Here is a 16,126-nt window from a genome sequence, read left to right on the forward strand (position 1 = left end):
GCCTCGTTTCACTGCCAAAAATCAAATTCAACCATCTAGTGTTCAGCGAAGTAACAACACAATGTCAAATACAGGTAGCCTCGTCAAGTAATTAACATCCAATCACATTAACCGTTACTCTCTCGCGGGAATTCCACTAATTCTGCATGTAGCCAAACGTAGCTGCAGCTCATGTTGGTATCTGTACTGATGGAGCAAAAGCCATGACAGGGAGACATAGTGGAGTGGGAACATGTGTGCAAGCAGTTGCTCCCGACGCCACTTGGGTACACTGCAGCATCCACCGAGAGGCTCTTGCTACCAAGGGAATGCCTGACAGCTTGAAATACGTTTTGGACACTACAGTGAAAATGGTTAACCTAGTTAAAGCAAGGCCCCTGAACTTTCATGTATTTTCTGCACTATGCAATGATATGGGCAGCGACCATGTAATGCTTTTACAACGTACAGAAGTGTGCTGGTTGTCAAGGGGCAAAGTATTGACACGTTTTTTTTTTATTAAGAGACCAGCTTAAAGTTTACTTTACTGACCACAATTTTCACTTGTCTGACCGCTTGCATGGTGACGAGTTTCTCACACGACTGGCCTATCTGGGTGATGTTATTTCTCGCCTGAATGATCTGAATCTGGGATTACAGGGACTCTCCACAACTATATTCAATGTGCGGGACAAAATTGAGTCTATGATTGAGAAGTTGGAGCTCTTCTCTGTCTGCATTAACAAGGACAACACACAGGTCTTTCCATCATTGTATGATTTGTTTGTGTGCAAATGAACTCAAGCTTACGGACAATGTCAAATGTGATACAGCGAAGCACCTGAGTGAATTGGATGCACAATTACACGGGTGCTTTCCTGAAACGGATGACACAAACAACTGGATTCGTTATCCCTTTCATGCCCTGCCTCCAGTCCACTTACCGATATCTGAACAAGAGAGCATCATCGAAATTGCAACAAGCGGTTCTGTGAAAATGTAATTTAATCAGAAGCCACTGCCAGATTTCTGGATTGGGCTGCACTCAGAGTATCCTGCCTTGGCAAATCATGCTGTTAAGACACTGATGCCCTTTGCAACCAAGTACCTATGAGAGTGGATTCTCGGCCCTCACTAGCATGAAAACTAAATACAGGCACAGACTGTGGGAAATGATTTAAGGCTGAGACTCTCTCCAATACAACCCAACATTTCGATGAACAAATAAGGTTTTATATGTAAGATGGTTAAATAAAGAGCAAAAATATTGATAATTATTATATTATTATTTGTGCCCTGGTCCTATAAGAGCTCTTTGTCACTTCCCACGAGCCGGGTTGTGCCAAAAACTCACACTCATTCTTATGTTTAACCTTTCTGATCTCCCCATCCCGGATCCGGGATCGTGAATACAGACTCAAGCTCATTACCATAACGCAACGTTAACTATTCATGAAAATCGCAAATGAAATGAAATAAATATGCTAGCTCTCAAGCTTAGCCTTTTGTTAACAACACTGTCATCTCAGATTTTCAAAATATGCTTCTCAACCATTGCAAAACAAGCATTTGTGTAACAGTATTGATGGCTAACGTAGCATTTAGCGTAGCATTTAGCATTAGAATTCAGCTGGCAACATTTACACAAAAAAACAGAAAAGCATTCAAATAAAATCATTTACCTTTGAAGAACTTCAGATGTTTTCAATGAGGAGACTCTCAGATAGCAAATGTTCAGTTTTTCCTGAAAGATTATTTGTTTAGGACAAATCGCTCCGTTTTCTGCGTCACGTTTAGCTATGAAAAAACCCCTGTATCCAGGATTGTGTAAATCTATCAGCAAGCTCATTAGCATAACACAACGTTAGCTATTCATGAAAATCGCAAATGAAATGAAATAAATATGCCATCTCTCAAGCTTAGCCTTTTGTAAACAACACTGTCATCTCAGATTTTCAAAATATGCTTCTCAACCATAGGAAAACAATTATTTGTGTAAAAGTAGCTAGCTAGCGTAGCATTTAGCGTTAGCATTAGCATTAGCATCCAGCACGCAACATTTCAACAAAAACATAAAAGCCTTCAAATAAAATCATTTACCTTTGAAGAACTTCAGATGTTTTCAATGAGGAGACTCTCAGTTAGATAGCAGATGCTCAGTTTTTCCAAAAAGATTATTTGTGTATTAGAAATAGCTCCGTTTTGTACATCACATTTGGCTACCAAAAAAAAACGAAAATTCAGTCCTCAAAACGCGAACTTTTTTCCAAATTAACTCCATAATATCGACTGAAAACATGGCAAACGTTGTTTAGAATCAATCCTCAAGGTGTTTTTCACATATCTCTTCGATGATATATCGTTCGTGGAAGCATGGTTTCCCCTCTCAATCAAATGGAAAAATACTTGCACATGGCTTTACGCACCAGTTTCGACGCAGGACACCAGGCGGACACTTGGAAAATGTAGTCTCTTATGGTCAATCTTCCAATGATATGCCTACAAATACGTCACAATGCTGCCGACATCTTGGGGAAACGGCAGAAGGTCTAAGCTTATTCCTGTCGCATTCACAGCCATATAAGGAGACATTAGAAAACAGAGCTTCAGAAATTCTGCTCATTTCCTGTTTAACGTATCATCTTGGTTTCGCCTGTAGAATGAGTTCTGGGGCACTTACAGACAAAATCTTTGCAGATTCTGAAACTTCAGAGTGTTTTCTTTCCAAAACTCAAGAATATGCATAGTCGAGCATCTTTTCGTGACAAAATATCGCGCTTAAAACGGGAACGTTTTTTATCCAAAAATGAAATAGCGCCCCTAGAGATGCAACTGGTTAATAAATGTATCGTATAGTGTGTGTGTGGCAGGCTTACAATAATGGCAAAAAAACAACATTTGAGAGTGTGCTGACCCAGGTGCTAGAGGGGGTATGCAGCTGGAGGTCGAATGTTTGAAGGGGTACGGGACTACAAAAAGTTTGGGAACCACTGCTCTAGAGAGATGACTTTGATCATGAAAAAGGATAAGAAATAGCTTTGACACTATCTGCAGTAGTAATCTCTAACATTACCTTTAATGGCCCTGTGTCGTCAACATTCAGTTTTGCCTGTGTTTTATATCATTATTGTACAGGTGCAGTGATCTGTGAGCTACTCTGACAGCTGGTGCTTAAAAGTTAGTGAGGGAGATATGAGTCTCCAGCTTCAGTGCTTTTTTGAAATTCGTTCCAGTCATTGGCAGCAGAGAACTGGAAGGAAAGGCGACCAAAGGAGGAATTGGCTTTGGGGGTGACCAGAGAAATATACCAGCTGGAGCGCGTGCTATGGGTGGGTGCTGCTATGGTAACCAGTGAGCTGAGATAAGGCGGGGCTTTACTTAGCAAAGACTTATAGATGACCTGGAGCCAGTGGGTTTGGTGATGAATATGAAGTGAGGGCCAGCCAACGAGAGCATACAGGTCGCAGTGATGGGTAGTATATGGGACTTTGGTGACGACAAAATGGATGGCACTGTGATAGACTGCATCCAATTTGCTGAGTAGAGTGTTGGAGGCTATTTTGTAAATGACATCGCTGAAGTGAAGGATCGGTAGGATGGTCAGTTTTACAAGGGTATGTTTGGCAGCAGGAGTGAAGAATGCTTTGTTGTGAAATAGGAAGCCAATTCTAGATTTAATTTTGTATTGGAGATGCTTAATGTGAGTCTGGAAGGAGAGTTTACTGTCTAACCAGACACCTAGGTATTCGTAGATGTCCACATATTCTAAGTCAGAGCCGTCCAGAGTAGTGATGCTGGATGGGCGGGCAGGTGCTGGTAGCGATCGGTTGAAGAGCATGCATTTAGTTTTACTTGCATTTAAGAGCAGTTGGAGGCCACGGAAGGAGAGTTGTATGGCACTGAAGCTCGTCTGGAGGTTAGTTAACACAGTGTCCAAAGAGGGGCCAGAATTATACAGAATGATGTCGTCTGCATAGAGGTAGATCAGAGAATCACCAGCAGCAAGAGCGACATCATTGATGTATACAGAGAAAAGAGTCAGCCCGAGGATTGAACCCTGTGGCACCCCCATAGAGACTGTCAGAGGTCCTCTAACAGGCCCTCTCTGCCAATAACAACAAATTGTCCGTTTTCCCTTCCCGACTCAGACCACTCCAAGCAAAAGTCTTGCATAAGATATTGCTTTTAGGAAAAAAATTGCGACAGATTTTTATGCAAATATTCTAAAGTCTGCATAAAACAATATGTGCATTTTCCTGCCAGAGATGTCTTTCCATCAGACAGACTTATTTTGCTGATAAAAGGCTGTGCGTGATGACGTGGTGCACATACAAATAACGTTAAATTCCCATGTACCGAATTAAAAATGAAATGGGTTTCCATCACAGTTTCAAATCTACTGATGGTTTGATCACAAAAACTGTTGCGTTATATAGAAAAACTCTGGTCTTCACAAAAAAAACTCTCCAGCCAACAGCTCACAGATACAGTACGGGTAGGCTACCTACAGTGTACTATGAGATTATGGATAAAAGCGATATTATTTGTTTTTGTCAAACGGCAGCCAAACATCGATTATCATGTCACCAGAATAAGACCCTCAATATTTATTGGAAAGCAACATCAAGCTCATCGCCGTGCGTATTCACCGCCCTGTGAAATTCATCATGACTTATTTCATCTGTAGCCTAATAAACCGCAAGGCTTTCCCGAGTCCTAGTGGGAGGACCACACACCATTGTCTTCGCGTGACTCCAAGTTTACTTCGATATGATGGTTAATAGTATGTCAATATTTGCGCATAAAGGCGGTTCCACCACCATTTCTTGCATAATACATTTTACAGACACAAAAGGTATCCACCGGTCGAACGAACAAATTGTCAGTCCGCATTTATAATACTGTACCGGCATTTCATGTTTCCATCAGCCCGGTCGTGACTTTTTTCGTGCGTCAGGTAATTCATCGCATTAAATGGTTGGATGCAAAAATGGTTAGTAAGGTACTTAATTGTTACCCAGAAATGATCTGATATTGATAAAAAAAACGGCTGCATTTGTCCTTTAATATCTCTTAGTGGATAGGCCACAAACACTGTCATTAGTCTGAATAGGATAGAGGCTGGTAAGAGCAGGACAAAATGTAATCTCTCTCTAGTTTCCCATCTGTCTCTCTCTCTTTCTTCCCCCCTCTCCCTCTTTCTCTCTCTTCTTCTCTCTTTTCCTCTCTCCCTCTCTCTCTCTCAATTTCAATTTAATTCAATTTAAGGGCTTTATTGGCATGGGAAACGTATGTTTACATTGCCAAAGCACGTGAAGTAGATGAACAAAAGTGAAATAAACAATAAATACATCTCTTCCTCTCTCTATGTCAAGTTCCTCTCTAACACATTATGGGCTTAATACGTGTTTTATGTTTTTTTCAAGCGTAGACAACTATTTTATTGTGACTTGGTCCGAGCTGGCAGATTTACCCGATTGTATGTGTGTGTGTGTGTGTGTGTGTGTGTGTGTGTGTGTGTGTGTCTCTACGTGAGTCTCACTGCTTTCTCTGGTGTGTGTGTGTGTGTGTGTCCTCTCTTTTAAGAAGTCTGCCCCCAGGAGGAAGTGCGGAGCGTGTAAGATCGTAGTCCACACCGCCTGCATCGAGCAGCTCGACAAGGTAACACACACACACATTGCAATTCTCCCTTTCAACAAGTCAGTCCGATAAAGCACACCTGGCGCTACATCCGTACCATCTCTCACTGCCCCCACCCTCTCCTTCTCTCTCAGATTAACTTCCGCTGTAAACCAACGTTTAGAGAAGGAGGCTCTCGCTGCCTCAGAGATGTAAGTCAGCATCTGATGATGGTGTGTCTCTGATATGTGTGTGTGTGTGTGTGTGCGTGCGTGCGTGTGTGTGCGTGTGTGTTTGTGTGTGAGAACTGCTGTATATGTCCGTCTCTGACTGCTCTCTTTTCTTTCCCTCTCCCTCGTCCCTGTCTTCTGCAGAATATGTTGAGGCATCACTGGGTGCACCGGCGCCGCCAAGAGGGGAAATGCAGACAGTGTGGGAAGGTAAGACACCTACTGTACACCTTGAAGTATATGCACCCTGTATATTGTGTATATCTCGAATGAATAACATGATACATCCTGTGTATCCGGTAGAGCTTCCAGCAGAAGTTCTTCCACAGTAAAGAGATTGTGGCCATCAGTTGCTCCTGGTGCAAACAAGCTGTGAGTAGTGTCTTGTGTGTTTCTCTGTGTGTTTGTATGTGTGTGTGTTTGTGTATTGGGGATGTGTGTGTGTGTGTTCTTCTCTATTAGAGTGTCTGTATGAGTTAGTAGCGGTACCTACAGACCCCTAACCCCGTCTCCTCCCTCTCTCCTCTCTTTCCTCTCTCCCCTCCTGTCCCCCTCAGTTCCATAACAAGGTGACGTGTTTCCAGCTACATCAGATTGAGGAGCCCTGTTCACTGGGGGCTCACGCCGGGGTCATCGTCCCCCCCTCCTGGATCATCAAAGTCAGGAAGCCACAGGTGAGAACACAACACACACACGAACCCTGACACAGATTCACACACGCACGTAGCTCAACTGCAGCTCAACCACCGGCTTAACCCTAGAGCACACACACAGTCCAACAGGGAGCCTTCACGTCACATCACAGCCAAACAGCCAGGATTGGAGGAGACCCACATGCTTGGGCACGCACTCCTTTACACACTCCTTTACAGACTCCTTTACGCACTCATTTACCACTCCTTTACGCACTCCTTTACACACTCCTTTACGCACTCCTTTACACACTCCTTTACACACTCCTTTAACCACTCCTTTACACACTCATTTAGGCAGTCCTTTACAGACTCCTTTACACACTCCTTTACAGACTCCTTTACAGACTCCTTTACACACTCCTTTCTTTACACACTCCTTTCTTTACACACTCCTTTACAGACTCATTTAGGCAGTCCTTTACGCAGTTCTTTACACACTCCTTTACACACACCTTTACACTTTCCTTTAACCACTCCTTTGCACACTCCTTTAGGCAGTCCTTTACGCACTCCTTTACAGACTCCTTTAGGCACTCCTTTACACACTCCTTTACACACTCCTTTACAGACTCCTTTACATACTAATTTACACACTCCTTTACATACTCCTTTACACACTCCTTTACAGACTCATTTACACACTCCTTTAACCACTCCTTTACACACTCCTTTAGGCAGTCCTTTACGCACTCCTTTACAGACTCCTTTACACACTCCTTTACAGACTCCTTTAGGCACTCCTTTACACACTCCTTTACACACTCCTTTACAGACTCCTTTACAGACTCCTTTACACACTCATTTACACACTCCTTTACGCACTCCTTTACGCAGTCCTTTACGCAGTCCTTTACACACTCCTTTACACACTCCTTTACAGACTCCTTTACACACTCCTTTACAGACTCATTTACAGACTCATTTACACACTCCTTTACACACTCCTTTACACACTCCTTTACAGACTCCTTTACAGACTAATTTACACACTCCTTTCTTTACACACTCCTTTACAGACTCCTTTAGGCAGTCCTTTACAGACTCCTTTACAGACTCTTTTACATACTCCTTTAGGCAGTCCTTTACACACTCCTTTACAGACTCCTTTATAGACTGCTTTACGTACTCCTTTACAGACTCCTTTACACACTCCTTTACACACTCCTTTACAGACTCATTTACACACTCCTTTCTTTACACACTCCTTTACAGACTCCTTTAGGCAGTCCTTTACAGACTCCTTTACAGACTCTTTTACATACTCTTTAGGCAGTCCTTTACACACTCCTTTACAGACTCCTTTATAGACTGCTTTACGTACTCCTTTACAGACTCCTTTACACACTCCTTTACAGACTCCTTTACAGACTCCTTTAGACAGTCCTTTACGCACTCCTTTACAGATTCCTTTACATACTCCTTTAGGCAGTCCTTTACAGACTCCTTTACAGACTCCTTTATGCACTCCTTTACGCAGTCCTTTACACACTCCTTTACGCAGCCCTTTACAGACTCAATTACAGACTCATTTACCAACTTCATTTACATACTCATTCACAGACTCCTTTACGCACTCCTTTGCACACTCCTTTTAGAGTCTGCAGTCTCTTCTTATTACTGTTAACTTCAACTGACCTCCGCATATACCAGCAGCTAGACAGCGCTGTGTGTGTGTGTGTGTGTTGTGTGTGCGTGTTGTGTGTGCTTCAGGGTTTATCTGTGGAACATGCCTTAATGCGTTTCTCTCTCTCTCCCCTCACACAGAGCTCATTCAAAAACTCTACAAGGAGGAAAAAACGCACATCATTCAAAAGAAGGACCAGTAAGAGAGGAACTGACGTGAGTACTGTTCTCTGTCCCTCTGTGGGGTGAGTACTGTTCTCTGTCCTTCTGTGGGGTGAGTACTGTTCTCTGTCCCTCTGTGGGGTGAGTACTGTTCTCTGTCCCTCTGTGGGGTGAGTACTGTTCTCTGTCCCTCTGTGGGGTGAGTACTGTTCTCTGTCCTTCTGTGGCGTGAGTACCGTTCTCTGTCCCTCTGTGGGGTGAGTACTGTTCTCTGTCCTTCTGTGGCGTGAGTACTGTTCTCTGTCCCCCTGTGGGGTGAGTACTGTTCTCTGTCCCTCTGTGGGGTGAGTACTGTTCTCTGTCCTTCTGTGGCGTGAGTACCGTTCTCTGTCCCTCTGTGGGGTGAGTACCGTTCTCTGTCCCTCTGTGGGGTGAGTACTGTTCTCTGTCCCCCTGTGGGGTGAGTACTGTTCTCTGTCCCTGTGTGGGGTGAGTACTGTTCTCTGTCCCCCTGTGGGGTGAGTACTGTTTTCTGTCCCCCTGTGGGGTGAGTACTGTTCTCTGTCCCTCTGTGGGGGGAGTACTGTTCTCTGTCCCCCTGTGGGGTGTAGGTACAAACGTGTTCTATTTGCTGACAAGGGGTAGACTCTTGCTAATATCTTTTTGCTCCCATTAGGAGTCAAAGTGGCGCCCATTCATGCTGAAGCCCCTTCCCTCCCCTCTGATGAAACCTGTTCTAGTCTTTGTCAACCCCAAGAGTGGAGGCAACCAGGTAAGTTAACCAATGATTCCTGACTTATAATCCTAACTGCTGTCCCACAAACCCCTAGCTACCGTCATCCCTGACCCCTGACCCTAACATCCTTCTCTCTCCGTGTCTCAGGGTACTAAGGTGTTACAGATGTTTATGTGGATCCTGAACCCTCGCCAGGTGTTTGATCTCTCCCAGGGAGGGCTCAGAGAGGCGTGAGTACTACGCCCTGCATGCTACAATCTATTTCCCACACACTACACCCTATACACTATTTCCTACACCCTAACCTCTGTACGTCATGTCTCCCAGGTTGGAGTTGTACAGGAAAGTGCCAAACCTGCGTATCCTGGCCTGTGGAGGAGACGGGACGGTGAGAGAATGAACATGTTATTACTGTTTTACTTCAATTCAACTGCTATTACTAACGTCTGTCTGTCCGTCCGTCCGTCCGTCCGTCCGTCCGTCACAATGACTCTGTATGTTTTCAGTGCTACTGTCAGGGGTATTCAACTTTTACCCCATGGGATCCGAAACCTTTTGGTTTTCTGTTAATTTTGCTAATTAATTGGACACACCTGGTGTCCCAGATCTAAATCAGTCCCTGATTACAGGGGAACAATGAAAAAAGCAATGGAACTGGCTTCGAGGTCCAGAGTTGAGTTTGAGGGTGCTTGATGATAGACAGTGCAAATGTGTTACTGTGTGTGAACACAGCTCCCCCTGGTGGCAACACACACACACACACATACATAGTTAACATGTATGAACATGTCCCAGGACCTATACATTATTCACAGCATTAATGAACTTCATTAACAGAGCCCCATCTCACTCTCTCTCTCTCTCTCTCTCTCTCTCTCTCACCTTCTCTCGCCTTAGGTGGGGTGGATCCTGTCTGCTCTGGATGAGTTAGGAATGACCCCCCATCCGCCTGTAGCAGTACTTCCTCTGGGGACAGGAAATGACCTCGCCAGGACTCTCAACTGGGGAGGGGTAAGCTGCCCTTTGTGTGTGGATGTGCGTGTGTGTTTGTTTTGCGCCGGTGTGCGCCCGCACTGGGGTGTCATCCACTCATTATTTTAGAGGGGGCAAGAGGAACATGAGGATGGGGGGGGTTGTCCGGAGAGGGGCTGGAATTTTGTACTTTTCAAACACCTGAAACACCTTTTCCCTGCAACCTAGAGCGATAGTCATTATGCCTAATTCTGTGCAACAAAAAAAATACAGTATGTATATTATTCTGCATAGGTAATCTAATCGTACATCTTAACCTGTTCAAATGTCATTTGAATGAATGTTGCACATCGATTCTTTAGGAACATTTATGCCTTAGGAGTTTAGTACGATTGTCACACTGGTGTAAAGTGTCATAAGGCATTTTCATATTTTCTCAAGTCTAGCAACCTTGCCAGCAGGCCTGCCAGCTAAGATAGCCAGACAAGCTACACCAACTTGGTAGCCTGAAATGCCTTGGTGGCTAGTAATGAGGTCGGGAGATTGGGAACCTAGCTGGCCAGCTAAAACCTACTTCATAACATTGCTAGGTGGCAAGGAGAATAGGGGGTCGGGCTACTCTTTGACTGGTCCAGTCGGTGTGCCCCCTCCGCCAAATTCCCGCTGACAGATCTTTTTTTATAAACAATTTGGATAAAACGTGGGCTTAAAAATGAAGTTAAGTAATGAATTCAACGTGTAAAAAGCAGAGGGGGGCACGTGCCCATTGTGTCCTCCCTGCATGTGTGTATCTCATTATGTTTTGTACGGTATACATTTCCCTCTGTCTGACTCTGACCCTATACAGTCACCTTGCTAACTACAGTAACAGTCAACACAGTGGACTCTGACCCTATACAGTCACCTTGCTAACTACAGTAACAGTCAACACAGTGGACTCTGACCCTATACAGTCACCTTGCTAACTACAGTAACAGTCAACACAGTGGACTCTGACCCTATACAGTCACCTTGCAAACTACAGTAACAGTCAACACAGTGGACTCTGACCCTATACAGTCACCTTGCTAACTACAGTAACAGTCAACACAGTGGACTCTGACCCTATACAGTCACCTTGCTAACTACAGCACAGTCAACACAGTGGACTCTGACCCTATACAGTCACCTTGCTAACTACAGTAACAGTCAACACAGTGGACTCTGACCCTATACAGTCACCTTGCTAACTACAGTAACAGTCAACACAGTGGACTCTGTCTTACTGAAATAACTAATGTTGTACTGCAGCTGTAATTAGTGGGGATCGTTGCAGGTGTTGTCTTGTTCTCTTTGAGCCTGTGGCTCTTTTAGACTGTCCTTTTCGCCGCTGCTGCTCTGTCTGACTGTCCTGTTTTATCAGCATACAGCCTGTCCTCTCGGTTCCCCTGCACCTTGCCACAGCGCCTGTGTGTGTGTGTGTGTGTGTGTGTGTGTGTGTGTCTGTGGGTCTGTGTGTCTGTGTGTCCTGTTGGTGAGAGTGCTGCTGTCATCAGCACGTTCGCTGACACAAAAGCTAAGAGTGTGTGTGTGTAGGTGATGTGAAACAGCCTTTGTTTGGCACTCTCTCTCAATCTCTCTCTCTCTCTTTGTGTGTATGTTGTGTGTGTGCGTGCGTGTTTGTGTATGTCTGTATCCTGTTGGTGAGAGTGCTACTTTCTCTGACACAAATTGCCTGAATCAGTGTAAATATGTTTGTGCGTGTGTGCATGTGTGTGTGGGTGTGTGTGCACTAAGGCTAATTAGCAGTAGCTCTAATGAGCGTTGCCTAAATATAAACGAGTTCTCTCTGAACCACACATGTGTGTGTGTGTGTGGGGGGGGGGGGGGGGGGCAGAGATTGAGAGAGAGAGAGAGGAAACACTTCCAGACTCTTGGGGAGGAGAGGAGGGATGTGTATATCAAGGATTATTAGCTGTGATTAGAATTCATTACAGACAACAACATAAAATCTGCATGGAAATAACATTCAGCTGCTTAGAGGAGAAGAGAAGAGAAAAGAGACGAGGGAGAGAGAGAGAGTATGAGGGACGGAGAGTATGAGGGAGGGAGAGTATGAGGGAGGGAGAATATGAGGGAGGGAGAGTATGAGGGAGGTAGAGTATGAGGGAGGGAGAGTATGTGGGAGAGAGAGTATGTGGGAGGGAGAGTATGAGGGAGAGAGAGTATGAAGGAGAGAGAGTATGAGGGACAGAGAGGGAGTTAGAGTATGAGGGAGGGAGAGTATGAGGGAGAGAGAGTATGAAGGAGAGAGAGTATGAGGGACAGAGAGGGAGGGAGAGTATGAGGGAGGGAGAGTATGAGGGAGAGAGAGTATGAGGGACAGAGAGGGAGGGAGAGTATGAGGGAGGGAGAGTATGAGGGAGAGAGAGTATGAGGGAGAGAGAGGGAGGGAGAGTATGAGGGAGGGAGAGTATGAGGGAGAGAGAGTATGAGGGAGAGAGAGTATGAGGGAGAGAGAGGGAGGGAGAGTATGAGGGAGAGAGAGTATGAGGGAGAGAGAGTATGAGGGAGAGAGATGATGAGGGAGAGAGTGCATGAGGGAGGGAGAGGCTCACTGGAGCCTGGACCTGTATACCAGGCGGTGTCAGAGGAAGGCCCAAACAATTGTCAAAGACTCCAGCCACCCCAAGCCATAGACTGTTCTCTCTGCTACCTCATGGCAAGTGGTACCGGTGTACCAAGTCTGGAACCAACAAGACCCTGAACAGCTTCTACCCCCAAGCCATAACGCTGCTTAAAAAGACTGCTAAATAGCTAATCAAATGGCTACCCGGACTACCAGCATTGACCCTTTTCTTTAACTAACTCTCTTGCACGGACTCTATGCACACACACTGGACTCTACCCACACACTGGACTCTACCCACACACTGGACTCTACCCACACACTGGACTCTACCCACACACTGGACTCTACCCACACACTGGACTCTACCCACACACTGGACTCTATACACACACACTGGACTATACCCACACACTGGACTCTACCCACACACTGGACTCTACCCACACACTGGACTCTACCCACACACTGGACTCTACACACACACACACTGGACTCTACCCACACACTGGACTCTATACACACACACTGGACTATACCCACACACTGGACTCTACCCACACACTGGACTCTACCCACACACTGGACTCTACCCACACACTGGACTCTACCCACACACTGGACTCTACCCACACACTGGACTCTATACACACACACTGGACTATACCCACACACTGGACTCTATACACACACACACTGGACTCTACCCACACACTGGACTCTATACACACACACTGGACTATACCCACACACTGGACTCTACACACACACACACTGGACTCTACCCACACACTGGACTCTATACACACACACTGGACTATACCCACACACTGGACTCTACACACACACACACTGGACTCTACCCACACACTGGACTCTATACACACACACTGGACTATACCCACACACTGGACTCTACCCACACACTGGACTATACCCACACACTGGACTCTACCCACACACTGGACTCTACCCACACACTGGACTCTACCCACACACTGGACTCTACACACACACACACTGGACTCTACCCACACACTGGACTCTATACACACACACTGGACTATACCCACACACTGGACTCTACCCACACACTGGACTATACCCACACACTGGACTCTACCCACACACTGGACTCTACACACACACACACTGGACTATACCCACACACTGGACTCTACCCACACACTGGACTATACCCACACACTGGACTCTACCCACACACTGGACTCTACACACACACACTGGACTATACCCACACACTGGACTCTACCCACACACTGGACTATACCCACACACTGGACTCTACCCACACACTGGACTCTACCCACACACTGGAGTCTACCCACACACTGGACTCTACACACACACTGGACTCTACCCACACACTGGACTCTACACACACACTGGACTCTACACACACACTGGACTCTACCCACACACTGGACTCTACACACACACTGGACTCTACCCACACACTGGACTCTACCCACACACTGGACTCTACCCACACACTGGACTCTACCCACACACTGGACTCTACACACACACTGGACTCTACCCACACACTGGACTCTACCCACACACTGGACTCTACCCACACACTGGACTATACCCACACACTGGACTCTACACACACACACTGGACTATACCCACACACTGGACTATACCCACACACTCACCCATACTTACACATATCCACCGCATACGCCCACACACACATAACATGCGCACGTGTGCACACTGACAACATACACACACACACACACACACACACACACACTTTCACACTCACCACGTACGCTGCTGCTACTGCGTCAAATACGCTGCGGCCACAGCTCAGTGTATTGTCTATCCTGTTGCCTCGTCACTTCACCCCTACCTATATGTACATTCTGTAGCTACCTCAGTGACTTTGTGGCCCTGCACATTGACTCAGTACGGGTGCTCCCTGTATTTAGCATGTTGTTTCTGCTCTTTATTCGTCTTTTTTCACTGTGTATTTATCCCCCGTGTCACTATTTCTATTTGATTTTTCCCCCCGATCTTTATCTTAAACTCTGCGTTTTTGGAAAAGGACCCGCTATTAAGCGTTCCACTGTCAGTCTACACCTGTTGTCTACGAAGCATGTGACAAATAAGGTTTGATTTGATTTGAACATTTGCTTACTACGGTGGCAACAAGAGAAGAATCCACTGCAGCACATGTGTTAGGGTTTTATTGTGTGTTTATGTACATGGCTATTGAATGCTGTATGTGATGCCTCAGCTGTGTTGGAACTATGCTGGTTATTACCGTGACAGAGAGACAGGCATAATAGGTACTTATTTCCATAAAAGCCCTTCATTATTCTGTCACTGTGTGTGTGTGTGTGTGTGTGTGTGTGTGTGTGTGTGTGTGTGTGTGTGTGTGTGTGTGTGTGTGTGTGCGTGCGTGCGTGCGTGTACATGCACGTGTGTGTGTGTGTGCATGTGTGTGTCCACCCGTCTGACGGTGTAGGTGGTAAACAGTCTGACCTCGGTGTCCTGGATAAGTCACTCTCATTCTCTTTCGAACACTTGAAATGCTATTATTGTCGTGGTCCCATTCCACTTGTCTCTGGCTTCAGTTTAAAGGAATTGAAATTAGCTCCGTTTACCTGAAGTAACATGTCTCTCTCTCTCTCTCTGTAGGGTTATAACCTGTCTCTCTCTGTAGGGTTATAACCTGTCTCTCTATGTAGGGTTATAACATGTCTCTCTCTCTCTCTCTCTCTCTGTAGGGTTACAACATGTCTCTCTCTGTGTAGGGTTACAACCTGTCTCTTTATGCGTAGGATTATTACCTGTCACTCTCTGTGTAGGGTTATAACCTGTCACTCTCTGTGTAGGGTTATAACCTGTCGCTCTCTGTGTAGGGTTACAACATGTGTCTCTCTGTGTAGGGTTATAACTTGTCTCTCTCTGTGTAGGGTTATAACATGTCTCTCACTGTAGGGTTATAACCTGTCACTCTCTGTGTAGGGTTATAACCTGTCTCTCTCTGTGTTGGGTTATAACCTGTCACTCTCTGTGTAGGGTTATAACCTGTCACTCTCTGTGTAGGGTTATAACCTGTCTCTTTATGAGTAGGATTATAACATTTCTCTCTCTGTGTTGGGTTATAACCTGTCTCTCTCTGTGTTGGGTTATAACCTGTTTCTCTCTGTGTTGGGTTATAACCTGTCACTCTCTGTGTAGGGTTATAACCTGTCACTCTCTGTGTAGCGTTATAACCTGTCTCTTTATGTGTAGGATTATAACATTTCTCTCTCTGTGTTTTGTTATAACCTGTCACTCTCTGTGTTGGGTTATAACCTGTCTCTCTCTGTGTAGGGTTATAACCTGTCTCTCTCTGTGTAGGGTTATAACCTCTCTCTCTCTCTGTGTAGGGTTATAATCTGTGTTGCTCTGTGTAGGGTTACAACCTGTCTCTTTATGTGTAGGATTATTACCTGTCTCTCTCTGTGTAGGGTTATAACC

At 45.4% G+C, this 16,126-nt stretch overlaps 1 protein-coding gene across 4 annotated transcripts in view; it reads left to right on the forward strand.

Annotated features, from left to right (window-relative positions):
* The window catches only part of LOC110501060 (diacylglycerol kinase iota), a 43,937-nt gene that overhangs the window by 19,267 nt on the left and 8,544 nt on the right, over positions 1-16,126 (forward strand). For 2 of the 4 annotated variants that reach the window (XM_090214184.1, XM_090214186.1), the window contains exons 4-13: positions 5,569-5,640; positions 5,754-5,810; positions 5,973-6,038; positions 6,132-6,200; positions 6,386-6,502; positions 8,288-8,362; positions 8,985-9,080; positions 9,192-9,274; positions 9,372-9,432; positions 9,942-10,055. In XM_090214184.1, the coding sequence (XP_090070310.1) occupies positions 5,569-5,640; positions 5,754-5,810; positions 5,973-6,038; positions 6,132-6,200; positions 6,386-6,502; positions 8,288-8,362; positions 8,985-9,080; positions 9,192-9,274; positions 9,372-9,432; positions 9,942-10,055 (810 nt within the window). Of the gene's footprint in view, positions 1-5,565; positions 5,641-5,753; positions 5,811-5,972; positions 6,039-6,131; positions 6,201-6,385; positions 6,503-8,287; positions 8,363-8,984; positions 9,081-9,191; positions 9,275-9,371; positions 9,433-9,941; positions 10,056-16,126 lie in introns of all 4 variants that reach the window. The other 2 variants (XM_090214183.1, XM_090214185.1) reach the window with 1 other exon arrangement.

Source organism: Oncorhynchus mykiss, chromosome 21 (genome assembly GCF_057628025.1).
Source record: "Oncorhynchus mykiss isolate SJ-2025 chromosome 21, ASM5762802v1, whole genome shotgun sequence".
Taxonomy (NCBI): domain Eukaryota; kingdom Metazoa; phylum Chordata; class Actinopteri; order Salmoniformes; family Salmonidae; genus Oncorhynchus; species Oncorhynchus mykiss.